The following is a 23761-nucleotide window of genomic DNA, read 5'->3' on the forward strand; positions in this document are numbered from 1 at the left end:
ATTAATTTAAAGAAATCCTTCTCGAAATCGTTGGCGGCCATCTTTCTTTTTTCTGTATTGAAGGCGATATACTCGGAGAGCCAAGTTCCCTGCTCGAAGGATAGAATTCGGTGAACTCGACTGATTTTCATCCCTTTCTCGACGTAATACCGCAGATTACGGTAATGAACGACGTAATTGGTTTTAGGGTGAAGATCCGGGATCAATTTCGGTAAGGAGTCTCTCAGCGGGATATTCAAATGCTCTAGCTGCTTCTTCGTATAATTCGACAACTCTGAGGTTACAACAGACCGCTTTTGTGGTGCCAGAGGTAAATCATTATGATCGTGATGTAATGATGCAGGGTATGTCAAGTCGACCTCGAGAATGTATCCGATTTTATCGTCATCTGGGTGTTTGAGTATATCCTCGATTGGGATGGAATTGCTCCATTGAAATTCCCTCATCGGCATGGGATCCATCATGACTGTACCGTATAGATTGTTACAATCTAAATATGTCAGGAAGGTCGTGGGTTTTTCTGGGTCATATGTATCGGGAAAGAGATTATTGTTGGCTGTCGCTAAACGGTGGGTAATCATGGAAACGCCGCCGCGAATCCCTCTCTCGATCATCAGATGCATATCCGGATCTAGCAGCAGATCTAACTCCACCCCCGTCATATAGAGGGCGCTTTCCCAAGCGAAACCCGGGCTCGTATATGAATGAGCACTATCTAATTTATAGTAGTTCATACAAATGTTCCGGAATGATTCGAAGACATCAGCCAGCTGAAGAGTATCGGCGGTGACGTAGAGATCGTGATACTCTCCCATATTTCGTATCCGGAAAGTTTCCCAGACCTTCTGGGCATGTTCGTAGTCATTGTCATTGATGGGTGTATCAGTTAAAATGTTGAAAAAGCTGTCCTTCGAGGGTAGTTGCTCTCGGTTGAATTGTTCTGTACTGTCCATGAGATCGTAGGGGTAGACTCCTTTTCTCAACAGTAGGGCGACCTCATCAGGGTTGTACACGGAATTTAAAATGGGAAACTTATCGGAGCCTCCTTTAGCCAGGTTCCCCACGAGGGTTTCCAGGGGTGCAGCTAAAAACCGAAACGAGTCGACGAAACGTAGATGTCCCAGCGAAAAGGAGATGTACGTCTCACTATTGCTCGGAATGCAATCGATTCTTTTATTTTTGATTAGTCCGATCTGCTGCATTAGAAGATGCCCATCGTAGCGGCTGAGGTTATGGAGAAAGACGGGAATATGATTCGGCGGTTTCAGTTTCAGGTTGCAGGTATTATGTGCCGCTCCACGATACATCCCCAAGTAGTGATCATGGTCCCTAACTTTCCAGTCCTTCGATGTGAAGGGTTTATCACATAGATAGCAGGTCGACGCTTCTCGGTGGGTCTTTTCCTCCTCACTTGATAGATTCAGCGGAAGTTTTTCGGCTATTTTACCCTGAATAGTTTTCGCCTCGACATCTAATTTATCGAAAAAGACTTTCGTGGCATCTTTTCCTCGATACGTAACCGGTTTACTGGCCTTGCCGCCGGGGCCGACCACCACATATGAAAAACCGCAAGAGATGTGATGGGCTAATGTTGTAGTTGATGACAGTGTCGAATCGGGCAGGCAGGTATCGACTTTAGGCATAATAGATTCAAAGTCGGCGTAAATAACGTATGGAACCCTCATACACCATCCGAACTTTGTGAATCTACAAATGGGGTTTTCAGTGGGCATTTCAATACGTTGAGGTCCGTGGACGTTGCAATCTTTCACATGTTTGCTGTGGTTGTTTTTAGCGTTGGCACCGGAAAAACGGTGTAGACAATAGCGACAGTAGAATGTTGAACGACAATCTTTAGTCAAATCGCTTAAGAGCCGGCTTAAACTTCGAATCAGACAGTAATGTTGTTTCTTACCACAGGTTAGTAATAGGAGATCGATTTGTCTTTCCGCCTTTACTTTGTTTTCACTAACGTGGATAGGGAAAATTATTTTTTCCACGGCGAAGATGTTAATCGAGAGGTTATTCGCATTCTCAAATTTTTTCAGTTTGTTAGAATCATATTTAAAGGGGAAGGATATCCCTTCTAAATTCAGTTCCTCGGCGAATTCCGTATATTTATTAACACGTTCAGGGTGAATGTTAGTTGGATGTAATTGAGCTAAAATACAGTACAGAAAGCATCGGTCGTCGTCGTTTTTAATATTAATGACGGCTTTCTTGTCTGCAATCCATTGAGGTAATTCAATGTATGATCCTCCTTGCAGTGGAGAGTACGCGATAATGTTTAATTGTAGAAATTCGATTCGATCTAACACCCATCCAGATCCCTTATCTTCATATTCGGACATGGATTGCTCAATTTTTTGAATGCAGGTTGAGATCTGATCCCGAATAACATCAGAACTTAGTGTAGCGTAGGTGAATCCGCGAAAATATGGTAGAGCTTCGACGACGGTGTCGATATTGGCCAGGGAGCGTGTATAGCGAGCACGAATAACAAGGTACCATTTCACTCCTTTCTTTGATTCACGTTTTTTCTCGATATACCCGTAAATAGCTTCGGTGTGACTGTTAATTAATCTTGATGCGTCTGTTTCCACCCCACTCGGGGTCGCACGGGCAGCGAAAACGGCATCGTCCAGTGCTTCAACCTCCTCCCACTCATCTCGAGGTTCTGGAAACGGTGATGGACGTTTAACAGGTGTAGCAGAATCGCCACCCGAATGGCGACGTTTCCTAGATTGGTTAGAGGTCGGTGGAGAATGGGTGAGGGTGTTGGGATCCGATTCGGCGGGTGTGAGCGGATTAGGTAGAGAGATACCTTGCGGGGTATCAGAGGTTCCAGGAGGTAGACCGTGCACTTTCTCGATGTGCTTATTTAAGTTGGTTTTCCGTGTAAATGATGCCGAACATTGAACACACGCGAACCTTATATTCTCATGGAGCGAACGTATGTGCTGCAGTAGACTTCTTTTAGCGGGAAACTTTGCGTCACATTTATCGCAATGAAACATTTTAAATTGGGTAAAAGTTTCTGATTTAACGAAACTCTAATCTCCTTAATGTATGTATGACTTGTCGATAGCTCGTGTCTTACGAAAATGATCTCTAACACCCTAATCAATCGCTTTACATACACCTCAAACATTTGATACTGATAATGATAAACTATAACTAGAACTAGAACTGGAGCAGGCTTCTCATTGGTTAATAGCTCTTAATCTTAAAAGATAAGGGGTATAAGGATGACTCATCATAAACCCCCCCCCCCAACCCCCCAAAAATGGGTAAAGAAAATAGCGTGTGAATGGTAAATATTGGAATAATAGAATAGATATGGTCCGTCGGACACTTCTGATGTGGATCTATACTAGGGTGTTTGATTTACATATATTATGATTTCTGATATTTGTATATTGTTTTTTATTCCGGATGTTACATCTATCTGAATATGATTCGTCTATGTTAAGCATTTTAAAATTTCCCAATCGATATTCAACTACTGATAAAGGTGAAACTCGGAACTGAACCGATTAGATTTAGCATGATTTTGAATTTCTCGTCAAAAATCATACTGATAAGGGTGTAAACAAATAGTCTAGAATGATCTTAATATTCAGCACTTTTCGAATAATTAAATAAATATGATTAAAACTAATTATTTTCCTCGATAGATGTATACAATAATATACGTTGCACTGCTATAAACCATACCGTTATACATTAAACTAAGCATTAACTATTATTCTAGTTTGAAGGTCGTGATGTAACTGCTTTTCACTGACCCCGAATAACATAGAATATAAGGTGAATGATTTCGTTATGGTTATAACAATTCTACGTCTTTGTGAAGGGGATGAAGGTTTGATAGATAAGATAAGAAATTTGAATGTAGGAAAGATAACAATTTTATGGAAAATATGTTTGCGATACCATCGATTGATTGTTGAAGTATAGGTGCTGCTGCAGCTAATGTTAAAGTATAGCAGCAGTTGATGCAGCTAATGTTAAGGTATAGCAGCAGGTGCTGCTAATGTTAAAAGTATAGCAGCAGGTTGTCCGAGAACATAGATTCTCCCCCTACTGGAATGCGACGCCAAGACGAACTTGTGACAAGGAAATTCCAGATCCTTGGTTTTGATAATCGTGTCTGTTAAGGTTCCTTCATCAAACAATGTCTTTTGACCTTCGAGAAACTTGTTCTCGTCGCATGAAGCAATGGTGACACATATCATTATGATTTGATTAGGTAATATTGTTTGGACACCGAGGTTTATGTTAGGAAAGTGGAAGCGATTGTATTTTAGGGGATACTGGTATCTTTCCATTTTAAATGTAAACCCGCCGTATATTTCCACTTCACAATAGCATCTTTCGTAGCGCATATTTATATCCGTTGAGGTAACTGTTAAATCCAGGAAACAAATGCCATTTTTTCATAGTTGTACGTACACTTCATTTTCCACTTGTGATAATCATCTCCTTGTTGATCGTGCGCAGCGATATTTACAGTCCATTTCTCGTTGGTCAGTGATAGGAATCGATCAAACGTTTGCTTTCTAATCTTAAAAATTCTTGCGGCCATAATTCCTCCTCAAAACGTAACTTGAAACAATTTTTCAGTGCACAAATAACGCGTCCGAAGTTTATCAGCAGTTCAGGACAACTAACTAGTCCGACCTCACTCCCAAATATTCTAAAATCCCTCTTTCGTTTGTCGAATACGTGACTAGCATGATTGGTTTTTGAATTACTTTTAGCTTCGTCCTATATTAAGTTGGGGGTATTAGTTTCAACCGAGCCGTCCGTCGTTTTCGTCATGTCGCTTTCACTGAGGGCGGAAACTAGAATAATTTCGAGGCTTTAATAGATACACCTTTTCAATAGGGGGGGCGAAGTATCGTCTGCTTGACCCTAATTTTTGAGTTCGTGGGAAAAAATCAGAAAACTATTGAATCAATTTGGTTTAGTTTTGACCATATGTAATACAGTTGACGTAGAAATAGTTGTTTTAAAAAATGTAAATCCCTTTTAAGTGAGGTTGGTTTTCATTAAAATTGAATTGGGTTTGTTTAGAAGTTACTTATTAAAACATATTGTCGTCGAAAATTAATTCGAAAGTTTAGTGTGATTAGAAGTTGCTAATTTAAAACATTATGTCATCAAAAAGAACTTGAAAATTTACTGTGAAGTATTTGAAAATAACGTTATTTAAAATAACATTAGTTTCAAGTATGATCTATCTTCCACAAGAAGGAAATTAACAGTGCATTCACTCGATATGTGTAGCCGTATTATGGGCCAATGTGAACATCTTGTTTGACAGATTTCAACATAGCAATTTCAGTAGCGTTACTATGATAACAATATAAAGTAGGGACCGTTCATAAAACTACATCAAACGGTTTCTGGGAGATATGAATCGTAAAGCGGTGGAGTGCACGGCTTTTTGTGGCGTCACTTATTCAACATCTTGTATATATATTTCAGAAAGTGCTTTCTTTGTTTGTCCTTTATGGTCTTAATTATTTACCGAATTTGACCAAACTGAATGGTTGATATTAGTAACACCAGTTGAAGGTTCATTTTAAGTTCACTAACCGCATTTTCCATGTATTGGTACCATTCCTTGATCTCATTCTTTATTCCCCAAATTTATTGGACCTAAACATCTCTAGGCAAAATAAATCGTTTATTTTTTAAAGATGGCAGCGCTCAATTTAGGCGGAATTTAAATTTGGAGACTTTTTATAATTACGAACTTAATACAGGCTTAATAAGTAATTGGAAATTTTTGATTGGTGGCAATATATTAACGCTATTTCAGCTGTTATGAACATGTTCTAAAGTTTGAATATATATATATATATTGATTTTGACGTCGTAGGACACGTGATATTTGGTCCAATTTTCTTATGACTGTGCCGACGCATACTTATCGCATCTTATAAATTTCTATCATGAACTTATGCTCAGAAGTGTTTGAAAGAGAAAGAATTCGGTAAAACACCCAATTCTTACCCTGCATAAATTCCGAAATTTTTATTCTATAAAAAGTTGTTCGGGCCTAAAATGTGAGAAATTTCCCATTTTATGTAACACATAATGAGAGATTTGTGTGTTTGTTCATTAATATCTTCAAAGTGGATCCGCATTCTACTGTTATAGCAGAGATAGATTTAATTTTAGAAGTAGGAATGGAGAACGGTTAGTATTTACTTCAATCCGACTTATAAGTAAGTAAAGAGCCCCTCCCGCCAACACGTAACGAAAGTTTAAATTATGTTATTGGCTCACTTAAACTACGTTGTGATGACGTTGCTGACGGGGACGGCGAAAAATACGTAATTCTTTTTTATCTCTGTCGCTACGACCCGCCTCTTCTTTCATACCCCCCCCCCGGTCCTGGGAAAGGGGGTCCGGGACTTTGACGCGCGCCCAGATCACTCTGTTTTCTATTCCTGCTTCTAAAATTAAATCTATCCCTGGTTAAAGATAAATCACAATTCTATCCCCTTCAAAATAACCAATGAATGAAAAATTTTACTTTACCACAACTTCTCCACTTTTACTCTAAACGCGTACATTAATATGTGCATAGTGCATTCGCAATGCACCGTTATAGACAAATCATAATCCTCTTCCTTTCAAAATTACCAGTCCCTCTTTTCATTCTCCCTTTAAAAAGACGAACGAATACTGCGACATCTTCAGACCAAGTGAAACTAATAACCCCATCGTTTAGATGTAAATCAAACGATGTGGCTAAAAAGCTCCTACCTTAGCAAATTCTATTTCAAAATTGCATTTTAAATTATATTTGCCATATAATGTATATCAGTTCTGCACAAACTCATAACTCGCAATTACCCAAATTCAGATTGAAGAACATATGTTTATTACTATTATAGAAACTGTATACAAATGTTTTAAGGGAATTTTTAGATAACAAAACTATGGTTATTAAATCTTTTCAAACCAACACCGCAGATCATTTATATTTAAACACAAATCAAAATTTATAAAATACATTGAAAACTTCGACAGAAAAAAATCTTTTCAAATATTATTTCTAAACTGTAATTACAAATGAAATGTATTTTTATAGCATTACCAAAACTACTAAATTAAAACATTCATTAAGCATTAATAGAATTACGCTTTCTATACGAAAAACACGTTTCAAATCCATAACCTTGTTAATCATATTTAAAAGTAGATATATCCTGTTATTACATGCATGCAGTAATTTCATTTTTCATCGTTAAGCATCTTTTCCCTGAACATTTCGAAAACCCTTTTGAGCAATGTCATGTAGATTTCTGGTTTCAATTTCTGGAAGAAATCTGTAGCCAAAACATTATCCCAATTTGTAGCCACGCATTCCACGACTGCTCTTTGCAGACTTTTTGATTCGTACATTACCGCCGACTGAAGTACATCAGCGGCGTTATTCACGCAAACAGCTTGCAGTATGGTTCTGACACACATCTCTTTCAAATCCGGTAAAAGACAAAGTTGGGCGGCTTCGAGCAATCCGAAATGGTTGTCGGTAATGTTGGGAGGCATTTCACTTGTGTAGAGGAAATGCAACAAGTCCTTGACCACTGAGGCGTCAAATACCTCAGTCCAGTCGACGCACTTAGTTTGACTTTCCTTCATTTCCGTTTGGAACATTTTCTTGAAATACTCGGAATGCGACGCCAAGACGAACTTGTGACAAGGAAATTCCTGATCCTTGGTTTTGATGATAGTGTCTGTTAAGATTCCTTCATCAAATAATATCTTTTGACCTTCGAAAAACTTTCTGTTGCACGACGCAAACGTGATAAAGATTTCAAGTCGTTCTTTGCCACTATCAGAATGTAGTTTTGTAGGGGAAAAGTCGAATTTATTGAACATTGGACTATTGAAGGTTTTCCTGAGTGTCGGAAAGTTCTCTAATCCGTTAATGTGGACTTCCACTTCGCATTTTTCGTACGCCTTATTCTCATCCAATGCACAACCAGTAAAAGTGAAGGATTGCACACGGAAATTCCGAAAATTCCTGGTGATATCAATTTTAAACACCCAAGTGTGTGATTCATCTCCGTGTTGACCATGTGCTTTAATGTTTTCTGTCCATTGATCAGATAGTGTCCCAGTTATATTTTTTCGAAACATTTGCTTTCGTATCTTGAAAACTCTTTTTCTTATTGAAGCTTGGGAGAACATAATTCGACTTTAAAACGTAACATAGAAAAAGTAACGCCAATAGATCTTAACAACCGTCGACGTTCAACGAGAGTCGAGAGTCGACAAAATGCGAAAAGACTCCTTTTAGTTTTGTAGTTTTATCAGTTTCCAAAACGCTCTAAAATATCTCATATTCTTCAGAAAGTCACATGGGCATTTTTAGTCACTTCTTATGTACGATCAAGAGGTTAGTTTGTTGCTAGTCGTCTGCTGCGTGTAGTAGTAGTGGTAAACGTATCCTTAGCAGACTTGTATTTGAATGGCATAAAAATGCGTTTATTATAAACTGATTATAATTTTAATAAGATGAGAAGACCACATTATCTTTACACTAATTCTTATAATATATCGAGGTAGACCAGGGATCCATGTAATTTAAGAAGCAGGAATAGAGAACGGTTAGCCTTTAGTCCGACTCACGTAACGAAAATTTTAAATTATCTTGTTGGCTCACTAAAACTACGGTTTGATGACGTTGCTGACGAGGACGGTGAAAAATACCTAGATCTTTTTTACCTCTGTCGCTATGACCCGCCTCTTATTTCATACCCCTCCCCGTCCCTGGGAAGGAGGTCGTGGACTTTGACGCGCGCCCAAATTAAACTGTTCTCTATTCCAGCGTCTAAAATTACATGGATCCCTGGGTAGGCAAACAGCAAATGATAGTGGGATTCGAGAGTAATGGACCATTGATTCAAGGAAAGTACGTCTGAGTTTCAAGATTGCTGATAATGGCTATGACAAGAGGGGGGCACACTAGTGCGAAGGTAGGAAATATTTTTTACATCAGATAGACCATTTCTGTAATAAAACTTGTAGAGTAACCAACGTGCATGGACGGAGGGATCTCTTCTGACTCGCCAAACGGCAACGCGAGATGGAGCCAGAGTTCACTACACGCGTGAGGCTAGTCAAGTTGATCTGCCTCTAGCGGTGTTTTTTGACGCACACCCTACGCCCTGTATAGTTCTCTTCACCTATGTCAATAATAGAATGTTCTGTTGAGGGCGCCAAACAATTCCAATCAAAATTGACTATATCAGGAGGAGTTTTTTCAAACTTTCACAAAAAGACGACAAGAAACGTTTTTTCATTTGTTTGCTATTTTCGGCGGACATACCTCGAAAATTCCGCTTAACGCGCTACTGTCGTAGACTCGTAACCATTGGAAAATTTATCGTAAGAACGGAGAAGATGCTTCTGATGTAAACTTCCGTGACATTGTAGACTTCTGATTCGAATGATGTGGATTTACTATCAGCTGAGTCGACCATCTTGTTCAAATTTCTTTGTCATCCCTCCCTAATAGAATCCAAGGGGTTGCAATTTTGAATTTGCGAAATCTTCTCTCCCCTTCTTGAACTCTTTAGCAAGGTGTTAGCGTCCGAAGAGAGCTTACCACTATAAACCATATCAGAAAATACATACAGAGAAAAAAACCACACGGGGGCGAGGCCGCCATTGGGGTATTCTCCCTCCCGCCAAGAAGCACGGCTAGATGCAGTGTGAGTTGGTTAGTCTCAAACGTATACTAAATTCGGGCTCCGTCTGGCGTCGCTCCTTGGCGCCAGGGAGACTACATCAAATGGTGGCCTCGCCCTCTGCGTGTAGGTTTCTCTGTATGTAATTTCAGTAGGAAAATACGTAATTTTCTTCATTCGCCTCGCGCTGACGTGAGTTTTCAAGAACCAATGAGATGCTGGTTGTAATTTAGAGGCTGGAATTAACTCCGGACCTACGGTTGAACTGGAGATAAAGCTAGAAATGTGGCGAATTTATAACCTTCTCCCTAGTAAATTAGTCTTTAGATATCGCTTCTTGAACCAACTAATTATTTGTTCTCTATTGATAACATCGGAAGAAGCCTTATTTAAGACATTAAGCAGCGCCATACTTACCGTTATAATGTTACTTAAACCTAGCCAAGGTCGCAAAATTCTAAGAAAAATAGGGCGAAACCATTGACAGGTTCAACCCACTGAGGACTCTATTGAAGAGTTTGACCATTACAGTCAGAAACGAACGCTTACAATACTGTGTTGCAACTATCAGTAGGAAAACCAAGGGAATTTTGCTAATACTTGTATTAAGAGGGCGCTCAGAAATGAAGTATGAACGAGAAGGTCAAGTCCATAGAAAGTTACATTGTCCCTACTGAATGAACGCACTAACTGTGTTTACGCTTGAGGTAAAAGTTATTTTACTTCAAATAGACCATTAAATTAGTTACTTACAGAAAAACAAACACATATTCGAATCTTGGGTTATTTCCCTCATACCAGAAGCCAAGCGAACGCCAGAAGAAGCCCGAGTTCACTGTACGCGGGAGGCTAGCCGACTCACACTGCCTCTAGCGGCGCTTCTTTGCGCGAGGGAAATAACCAAAGATTCGAATATGTTTGTTTCTCTGCACGTAACAAATTGAATGGTCTACTAAGCCACTTTCGGAGAAAAATTACCTTTACTTCAATATATTAATGTCTAGTGAAATGTATACACACTTCGAATGATACAGTATAGGCTTATTAAACCTAGAAAACTCGCCAGGGGATTTACTATTCAGTTGTAAAGAATTATATAAAAACGTCTTGGTTTGGACCAAGGCCGAAAAAACAAACGATATGTGTGAGGTTTATCAATTGACTGAAGTTTCAGATATTGAATTTTTTTTCTAGTTATTTTTATCCACTCAATCCTTAATCAATATTTAATTCAATCAACTGATTTTACTGTTAATCGATCTAGTCCCTCTAAATTAATTGAAAAAATTACATATCTACGCTTTTTCAAGAACAATTACATTTTCCGAAAACATTTTATCATGAAATTAATTGTTCTTGAAAAAGCGTAGATATGTAATTTTTTCAATTAATTTAGAGGGACTAGATCGATTAACAGTAAAATCAGTTGATTGAATTAAATATTGATTAAGGATTGAGTGGATAAAAATAACTAGAAAAAAAATTCAATATCTGAACTTCAGTCAATTGATAAACCTCACACATATCGTTTGTTTTTTCGGCCTTGGTCCAAACCAAGACGTTTTTTACCTCTCCGAGTGACGTATGTCACGGAGAGGTATTACACCGGCCGTGTCTGTCTGTCTGTGTGTGTGTCTGTCTGTCTGTCAGACCCCACGTGACCGCGTTCGCAGTTTACAAATCGGAGCAAACAAATACCCGATTTCCGGAACGCGTTCGCGGTTCACGGAAATTTGGTCATTCATCTACCAACACCAGTCTTTACTAACTGGCTTCTAAGGACCACAATCTGCTAGTCTTTGTCCATCCCACATGGACACTAGTCTGTACGTGCTTGCTTCCAAGCACCACCAACTTCTGTTCTTCGTCAATTTCACTTTGACTCCAGCTTCTATGCACCACCATCTTCTGTTCTTCGTCAATTCAACATTGACACCAGCTTCTATACACTACCATCTTCTGTTCTTCGTCAATTCCACATTGACACCAGCTTCTATGCACCACCATCTTCTGTTCTTCGTCAATTCCACATTGACACCAGCTTCTATGCACCACCATCTTCAGGTCTTTTGTCCATTCCACATGGACGCCGGTCAGTACATTCTGGCTTCTTTTCCACCGTCATCGTTTGGTTTCAAGATATACGCGGCGAGCGGCTAGGGTTACGAGAAACGTCTAGCCTCCCAATGGCAGGGCTTCCACCATCGGTTCACGCGAATATTTTTTTATCTATTATTTGGTTTTAAGATATACGCGGCGATCAGCTAGGGTTACGAGAAACGTCTAGCCTCCCAATGGCAGGGCTTCCACCAAAGGTTCACGCGAATGCGTTTTTATCTATTATTATAATGGAAACGGATCGTATATATACCCCAAAATTTGAAGAAAGCGGGCAAGAAGGGTACCCTTCACTTTAAACGTCAATATTAGCAAAGTTTCGAAAGATATTATGAACAACTTTATTTTAAACGATTTAACTATTTTTAAAGTTATTTACTGGCGATTAAAATAATTAAAAATAATTATATTTATTTAAATATTAAAGATAAACCCAAGTACCGAAGTCGTTAAATCATTGCCTCCTATATCTATCAAGGCCCGTGCATTGCGTTATATTTCGTACATTGTCTCTTATATCTTTTTAGGCCCGTGCATTGCGTTATATTTCCTACATTGCCTCCTGTATCTATCTAGGCCCGTGCATTGCGATATATTTTTGAGAACAACAACCAAAATGGGAAGCTCCTCTCAGAACCATAATAATTTGTTTTCTCTGTTATATGAAATGAAAATATGGATAATATTTTCGGCAATTCGATTTGAATGGCTCTTTCTGATGTATCTTTCTCTCAGTACTGTTCATAATGGACAGGAACGTAGAGATTCGAGACACTTGGAATTACGATAGTGTTTCAAATCCTCTGTAATGAGGGCTTAACGACTTGGAGTGACTGGAAAGATAGATACACGTCCTATTTTTTAGTTGTACCATGCGTACCACAATGTTGCCAGGCGTTTATTGAAGGATGCTTGGGTACTTGGTACAGACTGTTACGTCTACCAAGTTTCCTAGCATCCAAGAATAAATAGGATTCATAGAAGCCAGTGTTATGGGCATGTCATGGGTCAAGTCGTTAAATATATCGACGCAGTTAAATAGCTGATGGCATTATTTTATCCACTTTCTCATTGCGTTTCGAGTGGAAGTTCAACTTTGGCACGGACGACAGATGGCGCTCTTAACCTTCTACCCCCAAAAATCGCTGTTGTCTGCTCGTTTTCCCCTTCCGCGTTTTTTCGTTATAAACTTATGATTTAACGAACTGTTAAGATAAAATTTCATATTTCCTTAGACAGATAAGCTTCTACTCCTTTCATCTTACTCCCAGTTAGATTTAACCTTGTTAAAACATAATCAGATGAATTTGAGTTATAATGTCTAGGAGTGATAGAGACATTTTTACCGATGTCTAGAGATGTTAAGCTTAAGCGAAATTGTTTTACGTTTGAATAAAAATACCGCTTCCAGTAGTGGGTTTATAGTACTCCTTGTTTGTGTAAGATTAGTGTAGCTGTAGAGCGTTGTTGCTGTTTATTTTATACGCCCCCTAGGCCTATTTGTGAAAGACCTTTTTTACGCACTTTTATCATTCTTTATTTGAAAAAAGTGTTGGCAATGTATATTTTTTAAATATGACGGAATTGCTGTTGGTATGATAGCGCCCTATTCGCGAAAAAAACCTTTTTTTAAACAGTTGATTCATTCTTTGATAGAATTTCGAAGGAAGAAGTTAAGTGTTAAATTTGCTCGATTAATTTTGTTCGGCAAATAATATAATTAAGCCTTACGTATTACTGAAGGAGATTGATTTTGCCAACCTGTGTGAGTATTTAAGGAGATTGATTTTGCCAACCTTTGTGAGTATTTAACTGATTAAGAAGTAAATGGAGGAAGATAATAATTTAAGTAAAGAGGAAATCAGAAAACGAAAGGCAAGGGAAAGAATGAGGGCAAAAAGGTCAGATCCTGAATTTAGGAAACGAGAAAATGAAAGGAGAAGGCTGTTTCTGGAACAGGTTCTAGCACGCAAAATGTTGGTCCTACCACGAGGCCAGTTGGCCATGATCGTACGAAAGATAATGCATTAAATAAATGTTCTATTGAAAGTACTGTAGGCGTAGGCATATCTATTAATAAGGAACCCAATAATGTACAAAATGTTAATGCTAATATTAGTGAAATCATCGAAAGCGATGAACAAGTACGAGCCTAGCTTATGTGTGATTGGGTTGTGGCTTCCATGTTTTGGGGACATTTGCTTTTTGTGTGGCGATGTATGTATCAGCTTTGATATGGACAAATGTTACAAGTCATACTGGTAGACTAAGAATACGGTTGAGGTATAGCAAGAGAGTAGAGTTTCCCCAGCAATTGAGAGATATTGAAAAGGCTTGAACAATTGACTATTTTAAAATTGAATTCCTGCACTTGCAAAGAATTAAAAAAAGCGATAGATGCATATATTTAGGTTGTTTAAGGGGTAGTGATAGTCATCTCCACTCGGAGAGGTAATATTTTGGCTTTCCCAACTTGTATATAATATCTGTCACTTCAGTCTTAATGTAATTAAATTTTGAATAATTATGTTTGCTTTACCGTCATACATTTGCACTCTAAAATATAATGGTGCATTCAAACACCAAATATACTGTTTTTTCCAGTGCCAAAAAAAGACATCATTTAGGGTGTATTTTAACCCCATTTCTATGATCAATTCACGCCATTTACTAATATTATTTGGAAGTATTAAGGAAATATTAGGCATTTAAGCACCATTTACAGTGGCTTTTAACATCTTTTTTTTTGACAATCTGTTGAACTTCTAATATTACTTAGTTTAATGGTTTTAAAAGTAGGGAAAAAGTATGCTACCTATGTCACATTATTAAACCAAGTGAAGTGAAATAATTGTTAAATATTTATTATAACCACTACACCACAGACACGTGGTAAGTCTAAGTTTTCCAAGAGATCTAACTAATTATTTTGTCCAATCACGATGGTTAAAACATGTATCTAACTGGGCTCGAACCTGGGACTTTCCGTGTGTGAAGCGGACGTGATAACCACTACACCATAGATACGTGGTAATACTGAGTATTCCAAGAGATCTAGCTAATTCAAGCGCCCAATCACGATGGTCAAAACATATATCTACGAGGGCTTGAACCTGGGACCTTCCGCGTGTGAAGCGGACGTGATAACCACTGCACCATAGATACGTGGTAGCACTGAGTTTTCCAAGAGATCTAGCTAATTCTTATGTCCAATCACGATGGTCAATACATGTATCTACCAGAGCTCGAACCTGGGACCTTCCGCGTGTGAAGCGGATGTGATAACCACCACACTACAGATACGTAATAACCCTGAGTTTTCCAAGAGATCTAGCTAATTATTAAGTCCAATCACGATGGTCAAAGCCGTACTTCTGTAATTAACTACAAGTTGGGAAACCAAAATAAACCTCTCCGAGCCGAGACGAATTTACTTTCTAAACACAGGTCCACCAGCCAATGAGAAAACCGGAAATACATAGTTCAAATTGGCGAAATATTGCCAAGGTCTTTAGCAAAGGCTTAAGCGTTTAACAATTTCCTTTGCATCCTCAATAATTCTAACGAGGACCTAAAATGTATCACTGAAGGGTGTATTTAACTTTCGACTCACTCTGAACCGTTAACACCTCCCATAAGAGGAGGCGAAACCAGGTCATTTCTAGTTTAAATCCAGGGTATCTTATTTCTAGAGGTGTGCGGTTAACCGTTTCAATCGAATAACTCGATCGAATACCGAACCGAATAATTCGATTCGGTATTCGATAAGCCCATTTTCACTATTCGATTCGGTATTCGATAAGCCCATTTTCACTATTCGATTCGAATACCGAATACCGAACTGACTATTCGGTTAAAGTTCGACTACCATAAATTTAGGTCCTTGGCACTAGAGCGACCAACATTATTTAAAAAATATCATCCCAATTTTATTTGTCTCCCATCAAAAACTACCAGCAAGTGCATAGGAAAATTTTAAAAAATACTTGACCACCAATGAGGAGAGGTATTTTGAAATTTAGGAGCTTCAAAATGTTCTTCTCCTTGCTTTGTATTGACTATTGGCGAATATTAGGGTTACTACCCGATTAACCGCGAATAGTTGGCCTAGTATTCGCGAATGTTAGGGTTAAATATTCGCGGTTACTAGGCTTAACTATTCGCGAATAATCGGGAAGGAAAAAAATTACCAAGGCCCAACTATTCGGTATTCGATTCGGAATAAACTATTCGATTCGGTATTTGATAAGGAAAATTTTTGGGTATTCGATAACCGGTTCGATACCCAAAAAGTGGTATTCGCACACCCCTACTTATTTCACAGACCCAAACGTTTCAATACTTGTGGATAGATGAAGAATTAACATCCATATTATCTAATGAATATAAAAAATGCGTTTACACAATATATATAAATGTAGTAAAGCTGAATTAAAAAGTAAACACCAAATTTGAAATGTTAATATCAAAAGATGTTCTTGGAATATTAAGATGAAACAGAGCTTTATAGCTACACAACTACTTAAAGAATCGTAATGCCGAAAAATATTTCCATTTAATATTCTGCAAAAAGGAAATGTTATCGTTTTGTAAGAGATCTTATCATCCTACTCGCTTTATATTAACTTTGATGTGCGTGTAGTGTTTCGATTCGGATGCAATCTTCATTACTCGTTCTATATAAACTCTCACTTGTGTCATTACATAGAAATAAGTTTATCTTAAATAATTAATTAAATATAAATGATATTAATTATTTTAATCGCCAGTAAATAACTTTAAAAATAGTTAAATCGTTTAAAATAAAGTTATTCCTATTATCTTTTGAAACTTTTCTAATATTGACGTTTAAAGTGTAGGGTACCCCTCTTGCCCGCTTTCTTCAAATTTTGGGGTATATGTACGATTCGTTTCCATTATAATAATAGATAAAAACGCATTCGCGTGAACCGATGGTGGAAGCCCTGCCATTGGGAGGCTAGACGTTTCTCGTAACCCAAGCCGATCGCCGCGTATATCTTAAAACCAAACGATAACGATGGAGAAGAAGCCGGAATGGACAAAGACCTGAAGATGGTGGTGCATAGAAGCTGGTGTCAATGTGGGATTGACGAAGAACAGAAGATGGTGGTGCATAGAAGCTGGTGTCAATGTGGGATTGACGAAGAACAGAAGATGGTGGTGCATAGAAGCTGGCGTCAATGTGGGATTGACGAAGAACAGAAGATGGTGGTGCATAGAAGCTGGTGTCAATGTGGAATTGACGAAGAACAGATGATGGTGGTGCATAGAAGCTGGTGTCAATGTGGGATTGACGAAGAACAGAAGATGGTGGTGCATAGAAGCTGGTGTCAATGTGGGATTGACGAAGAACAGAAGATGGTGGTGCATAGAAGCTGGTGACAATGTGGGATTGACGAAGAACAGAAGATGGTGGTGCATAGAAGCTGGTGTCAATGTGGGATTGACGAAGAACAGAAGATGGTGGTGCATAGAAGCTGGTGTCAATGTGGGATTGACGAAGAACAGAAGATGGTGGTGCTTACGAGCCAGCAAGTACAGGCTAGTGTCCATGTGGGATGGACAAAGACTAGCAGATTGTGGTCCTTAGTAGCCAGTTAGTAAAGACTGGTGTTGGCAGATGAATGGCCAAATTTCCGTGAACCGCGAACGCGTTCCGGGAATTGGGTATTTGTTTGCTCCGATTTGTAAACTGCGAACGCGGTCACGTGGGGTCTGACACACAGACAGACAGACAGACACGGCCGGTGTAATACCTCTCCGGGACTACGTCACTCGGAGAGGTAAAAATTAACATACTTAGACTTAATTGTTTTGATCAAACTGGCTGATAGCACACCCTGAATACTTAATTGTTAATTTAAGATAATTCCGAAAAGTATCTTCGCTGTAGTTTTTAAGTTATCGGTGGGGAAAAATCACGAAAAACCCATGTTAATCTCCATAGGAAATTAGCAAAAGCGGGTGAATATTACTTTAACGTTACAAAACGGTATCAAGTCATATCTACAATTAGTAAATTCTTGCATTTTTTTATTATTTTTATTATTATTATAAACGATCAAAATATGTTTGTGCAAAACCGTGTAAAAAAACCCCAAAACTGTGGAAAAACAACTTGTTTACATGCAACATTCCTTCAGAAGAGGGGAAAGAACCATGAATTCCTTCAACCCTTCAGGAGGTTTACTAAAGGTTTTCGTGCCCACAATACACGGAAACATAAATAAAACAAGCTGTTGGAGGTGCTTAGGATAAGGGGGAGGAAATAGGGGATGAATTTTGTGCGAACGATGGGGCGACATCTATGAGGTACATTCTATCCGTTAAGGCTTCTCGCTTCTTATTGGTTAATAATTTTGTCTGCTCCAGAGCTCCTAAAATTACTGTTAGGGTTAAGAATTCGTGTTATTTCTAATAACAACCAACGCGTTTGACAAAAAATCACGTTTTAACTTAAAAATGAGTGAATGTTAGAAAGAGGTGTCGTGTAAATGACTGCCAAATCTTCAATTATTATTTAAATAATGTCTACGAATGTATGATCACCAAAAGAAAAAACTGAAAATGCTTCAAAACATTCAAATTAAAAATCAGAGCTATACTGGTCAACAAAATCAGTCTGCTGTACCAGGTGCGGACAGCGAAAGTAACCGAGCTTTTGAATTTACTTGACCGGTAAAACTGCTTAGTCCTATTGAACACAGCTTAACCAACCAATAGGAGAGAGCACCTTTTACCCAGGCCCACAAGTAACCGTTAAAAATTCAAACCATTTTTTTAGCGTGTATTGGGCAGAATTAGTATGAAATTAACTTAAATCTTTTTTAACCTATAAACCTTCAAGAAAAAATAGTAACCAAACCACAGAAACCAGCAAATAGACATCAGATATTAAAGAATAGTAGTAAAAACTAAATTAGTAGAGATTAATTACGGATTTTTTAGTCGGTCGGTAGTTAAGCCGAAATAGCTCTCCCAAAATTAAAATAATTACGAACTTATAGTTGTATTGAAAAAAAAACTACATCGCAATTGCAATATGGCTAAAACGTTTCTAAGAAATCAGTAACGTGAGTCATGCCAAGTGAAAGACAGACATTTCAAAATATTTGGGACTCAGATTGTTATTCACACTGAAGTTGAACGGTCGCGCGATTTGCTCACCGAATAAAGCGTGAATTAAAGTTAAGTTTTAAAGACAAATTATGTTGAAGATAAGAAAGCAAACATTTCACCGAGCAATATCAGGAGATTGTGAATGGACCGAAATTATTACCGGGCATGATGAACTTGGCGATGAAATACACCAGTGGAAAATGAATATTACATATATTAAGATCAATCATGAATGTTTTATGAATGCCAGCGGTTCAGTAATGGATACGAATGTGTGGTACGGAAGATGTTACTGCGAAGTGAACATCGAGGTCAAAGGTGAATTATTTATGATCCACAAAGGATACATGAACGGCCCAAGGTTCAATAGTTTCAGCTTTCGCTTCATATCCCCTACGGTCATGTTCCTTCAGCGGTTGTAAACCGTGGAGGCATTGGTGGTAAGTAACAGTAAAATGGTAAATAAAACTTGAATAGAGTTGAAATCAAAACTTTCAAATATGATATTGAAATAACTTATTTAATATAACCCAAACGTGACGATTAAAAGAGTTGAAATCTGACTTAGAACGATTTTCGGTTGCAATAAAGCTCGCGCAGAAAGAGACAGAGAGATAGCCCCTCGACTCTACACAGTGATAAAATTATTTTCCTTATAAAATTACTTATGCTATAATTGTAATATCCCGGCGAATAGAAGAACAGATGGTTTTAGTGATTATCCCCTCGATGAGTTTACAACATAGACTTATGCCGACGCATACTTATAGCATCTTATAAATTTTTGACATTGACTTATGCCCAGAACCTTTTGAAAAAGAAAGTTTAGTTGTAGTGATTATCAATTTTAGTGATTATCCCCTCGATGAGTTACCTTTAGCAATGCTAAAATGATCACATACATAACTCTCAATTAACTTTACAACATAAAATTATGTCGACGCATACTTATCACATGTTATAAATTTGATAGTTTTATTGATTATCCCCTCGATGAGTCTACATCATAGACTTATGCCGACGCATACATATCGCATCTTATAAATGTACATTATTATTATTTTTTATTATTTACCATACATAATTTTGTACCATGATGATTTTAGCACTGTTTAATACGCTCTTTACCGAAATTCATTATTTTAAGGTGTTGCTGGTAGTGTACCTATTAATGATGCAAACCTTTTTAAACACTTATATCTCACCATCGCGTCGTGTGACGAGAGCAACTTTTTCAAAGGTCAAAAGACATTGCTGAACGAATGCAATTTAACAGACACGATCATCAAAACCAAGGATCAGGAATTTCCTTGCCACAAATTCGTCTTGGCCTCGCGTTCCGAGTATTTCAAGAAAATGTTTCAAACCATTAAGAAGGAAAGTCAAACTAACTGCGTCGAATGGACTGAAGTATTTGACGCCTCAGTGGTCAAGGAGTTGTTGCATTTCCTTTACACTGGGCAGAAACCACCCAACATTGCTGACAACCATTTTGGATTGCTTGAAGCCGCCCACCTCTGTCTTTTGCCAGATTTGATGGCCATGTGTGTCGAAAGCATAATTCCAGTTATTTCAGTGGAGAACGCGTTTTATCTGCTTGAAAAATCGGTAATATGCGAATTGAACTCTCTTAAAAGAGCAACCGTGATGTTCGTGGCTGACCACTGGGATGATCTAGCTATTGATTTTTACGAGAAATTAAAGCCAGTCATTTGCAAGAGATTAATGAAAAGCGTTTTTGAAATGTTAAGGAAAAAAGTCCTGCACAGTGGAAAATGAAAACAACCGCGTGTTTATAAAATAATTGAGCTGTTCATTCGTTACATCGAATTTCTATTTTTCTACTAAATGTTTTCATCAAATATTTTTCAATTCATAATAAACAGTATTAACTCTTTGATATGTGTTCTTATTAAGCTTTGAATATATTATCATAACTTTGTGTCTCCTATCTATTCATTTAGCACTATTGTAGTTGAAATTGTACAATATTGTATTGGTAGGGAATTTCGCAACAATAGGAAATTCTTAAGAATCTTATCATTGCCGCGCAAGAGCAGTTTGCAACTACTATATTCTTATTTCATCGAAGTAGCATAAGCCTTTTCTTTCGTTTCCAAACTGCTCTTGAAGTTTAATGAGAAATAAGAGTTCATTCCGTAGAATGATATTAATTCAGAAGTACGATGTACAAAGCACTTGATCGGCAATACTTTTATTTAAAATGAGATTTTATTTTTGATATTACAAATATAAAAATGCCTTCAAAACTTATGAATAAAGCATATCAAAATATTACCATTATTAATTGCATATTTTGGATATTAAAAAAAATAATTGGATACTTAAAATTAATTGGATATTAAAAAAATTAATTGGATACTTGAAAACTATTTGGATACTTGAAAATTATTTGCATACTTGAAAATTATTTGCATACTTGAAAATTATTTGCATACTTGAAAATTATTTGGATATTAAAAAAATTAATTGGATAATTCAAAAATTGATTGGATACTTCAAAAATTGATTGTATATTTAAAAAATTAATTGCATACTTTAAAAATTAATTGTATATTTAAAAAATTAATTGGATATTAAAAAAATAAATTGGATATTAAAAAATTAATTTTATATTAAAAAATTAATTTTATATTAAAAAATTAATTGGATATTAAAAAAATTAATTGGATATTAAAAAAATTAATTGGATATTAAAAAAATTAATTGGATATTAAAAAAATTAATTGGATATTAAAAAAATTAATTGGATATTAAAAAATTAATTGGATATTAAAAAATTAATTGGATATTAAAAAAATTAATTTGATATTAAAAAAATTAATCGGATATTAAAAAAATTAATCGGATATTAAAAAAATTAATCGGATATTAAAAAAATTAATCGGATATTAAAAAAATTAATCGGATATTAAAAAAATTAATCGGATATTAAAAAAATTAATCGGATATTAAAAAAATTAATCGGATATTAAAAAAATTAATCGGATATTAAAAAAATTAATCGGATATTAAAAAAATTAATCGGATATTAAAAAAATTAATCGGATATTAAAAAAATTAATCGGATATTAAAAAAATTAATCGGATATTAAAAAAATTAATCGGATATTAAAAAAATTAATCGGATATTAAAAAAATTAATCGGATATTAAAAAAATTAATCGGATATTAAAAAAATTAATCGGATATTAAAAAAATTAATCGGATATTAAAAAAATTAATCGGATATTAAAAAAATTAATCGGATATTAAAAAAATTAATCGGATATTAAAAAAATTAATCGGATATTAAAAAAATTAATCGGATAATTAAAAAAATTAATTGGATATTTAAAAATTAATATAAATGAAAATCCGTATGGCAGATTCATTTTCCATCTTTGGCAAGTTTTTCCCTGAACATTTCAAAAATGTTCTTGAGTAACCTTTTGCAAATGTCTGGTTCCAACTGCTGGTAAAAATCAGTAGTTAATACCTCACTCCAATTGGCACCTACGAACTTCACGGCTTGTCTTTGAAGAGCGTTTGATTCGTGTATTACCGCTGACTGAAGCACATATGCGGCGTTCTTTGCGTAAATAGTTGGCACGATACTATCCACACACATGCCCCTCAAATCGGGTAGAAGACATAGATGGGCGGCTTCTAATAATCCAAAATGGTTGTCGTCAATGTTGGGGGGCTTCTGCCCCGTGTACAGGAAATGCAACAAGTCCTCGACCACTGGAGCGTCAAATACATCAGTCCAATCGACGCAGTTAGTTTGACTTTCCTTCATATCAGTTTGAAACATTTTCATGAAATACTCGGAATGCGACGCCAAGACGAACTTGTGACAAGGAAATTCCTGATCCTTGGTTTTGATGATCGTGTCTGCTACGGTTCCATCGTCCAACAAACTCTTTTGCTTTTCGGTAAACCTATTTTCGTCGCACGAAGCAATGGTGATAAACAATAGAATTTCTTGGTTTGAAGTCGATCTAGGATCATAACCGAGGTTATATATGTCGGGAAAGTTAAATCCATTGAACATTGGGCCCTTCATGTGTCCATTACGGATGGTTAACTTGTCTTTTTCGTTAATGTAAACATCAACTTTACAATAACATTTATCGTACATTGCATTTGTATCCATTGCGGAACCGCTCAAATTAACGAACCAATAGTGATTTATATTATTATATGAACTTTTCAATTTCCAATAGTGTAATTCATCGCCGTTTTCATCACGCGCTTCAATATCAACTATCCATTCATCAGTCCCTTTTATTTTTTTCTGAAACGTTTGCTTTCTTATTTTAAAAATTCTTGTGGTTTGTGCGGCTTCGGACGACATAATTCAATCTTTAAATATAACTTAGCTTATTTTCAGGGTGAATCGTTATAACCGTTCAACTTCAGCGTGAGCACTGAGCAACCTGACTCACCTGAGACTGCAACCCTCTTTTTCCAAATTTTATAAAAGCTTTATTGGTTCAGCCAATCACGTGACTCGCGACGCGGTATCTAGGCGGATTTTTGGCCACATCATATTTACGATGGAACCTATAAAGTTGTGAATGTTTGTGTTTTTAATAGTAAATGTTTTGAATTTTTGATAGTAAGACTATGTAATTATTTTAACAGCAGTAAATCTGTTTGATAGAGTTTCTCTAGTAGTAGTTAATTTCAAGCAAAATTGTTTTCACTCGAAATTATATATATGAAATGTGCCATCATAAGTTTATTACGTTGGAAGTTGCTATGATCAGGGATAGATT

The 23761-nt window shown here is 36.8% G+C and overlaps 4 protein-coding genes and 2 non-coding genes across 6 annotated transcripts in view; 2 read left to right on the forward strand and 4 right to left on the reverse strand.

Annotated features, from left to right (window-relative positions):
- Positions 1-23761, forward strand: part of LOC149618757 (glutamate receptor ionotropic, NMDA 2B-like) — a 522592-nt gene that overhangs the window by 448397 nt on the left and 50434 nt on the right. The gene's annotated exons all lie outside the window — the stretch shown is intronic.
- LOC149618778 (kelch repeat and BTB domain-containing protein 2-like) lies at positions 6879-8323 on the reverse strand. Its single transcript, XM_089854080.1, has one exon. It carries the CDS (start codon positions 8215-8217, stop codon positions 7255-7257), a length of 963 nt encoding a protein of 320 aa, XP_089710206.1. The 5' UTR covers positions 8218-8323; the 3' UTR covers positions 6879-7254.
- TRNAV-CAC (transfer RNA valine (anticodon CAC)) lies at positions 14930-15002 on the reverse strand. Its single transcript has one exon. It is a non-coding gene; the product is annotated as a tRNA-Val (tRNA).
- TRNAV-CAC (transfer RNA valine (anticodon CAC)) lies at positions 15068-15140 on the reverse strand. The gene has a single exon. It is a non-coding gene; the product is annotated as a tRNA-Val (tRNA).
- LOC149618781 (speckle-type POZ protein-like) lies at positions 18123-20872 on the forward strand. The gene is made up of 2 exons (XM_089853901.1): positions 18123-19417; positions 20125-20872. The coding sequence occupies exon 2, from the start codon at positions 20334-20336 to the stop codon at positions 20754-20756; it is 423 nt and encodes a 140-aa protein (XP_089710027.1). The 5' UTR covers positions 18123-19417; positions 20125-20333; the 3' UTR covers positions 20757-20872.
- On the reverse strand, positions 22191-23408 carry LOC149618782 (uncharacterized). Its single transcript, XM_089853898.1, has 2 exons — positions 22543-23408; positions 22191-22449 (listed from the first exon to the last, which is right to left on the reverse strand). The coding sequence occupies exons 1-2, from the start codon at positions 23335-23337 to the stop codon at positions 22369-22371; spliced, it is 876 nt and encodes a 291-aa protein (XP_089710024.1). The 5' UTR covers positions 23338-23408; the 3' UTR covers positions 22191-22368.

The sequence above is a fragment of the Phalangium opilio genome, unplaced genomic scaffold (genome assembly GCF_054372755.1).
Source record: "Phalangium opilio isolate 3A_F unplaced genomic scaffold, DU_Popi_V2 ptg000209l_1, whole genome shotgun sequence".
In the NCBI taxonomy this organism is placed as follows: Eukaryota; Metazoa; Arthropoda; class Arachnida; order Opiliones; family Phalangiidae; genus Phalangium; species Phalangium opilio.

What these genes read in the sequence shown, in the direction of transcription:
- LOC149618781 (XM_089853901.1), top strand. Translation starts at nt 20,334, where the DNA reads ATGTTTCAAACCATTAAGAAGGAAAGTCAAACTAACTGCGTCGAATGG.
- LOC149618782 (XM_089853898.1), bottom strand. Translation starts at nt 23,337, where the DNA reads ATGTCGTCCGAAGCCGCACAAACCACAAGAATTTTTAAAATAAGAAAG. An exon ending in CATATGTGCTTCAGTCAGCG is followed by an intron (nt 22,450 to 22,542) that starts GTAATACACGAA and finishes TTTTACCAGCAG; the next exon opens with TTGGAACCAGACATTTGCAA.
- LOC149618778 (XM_089854080.1), bottom strand. Translation starts at nt 8,217, where the DNA reads ATGTTCTCCCAAGCTTCAATAAGAAAAAGAGTTTTCAAGATACGAAAG.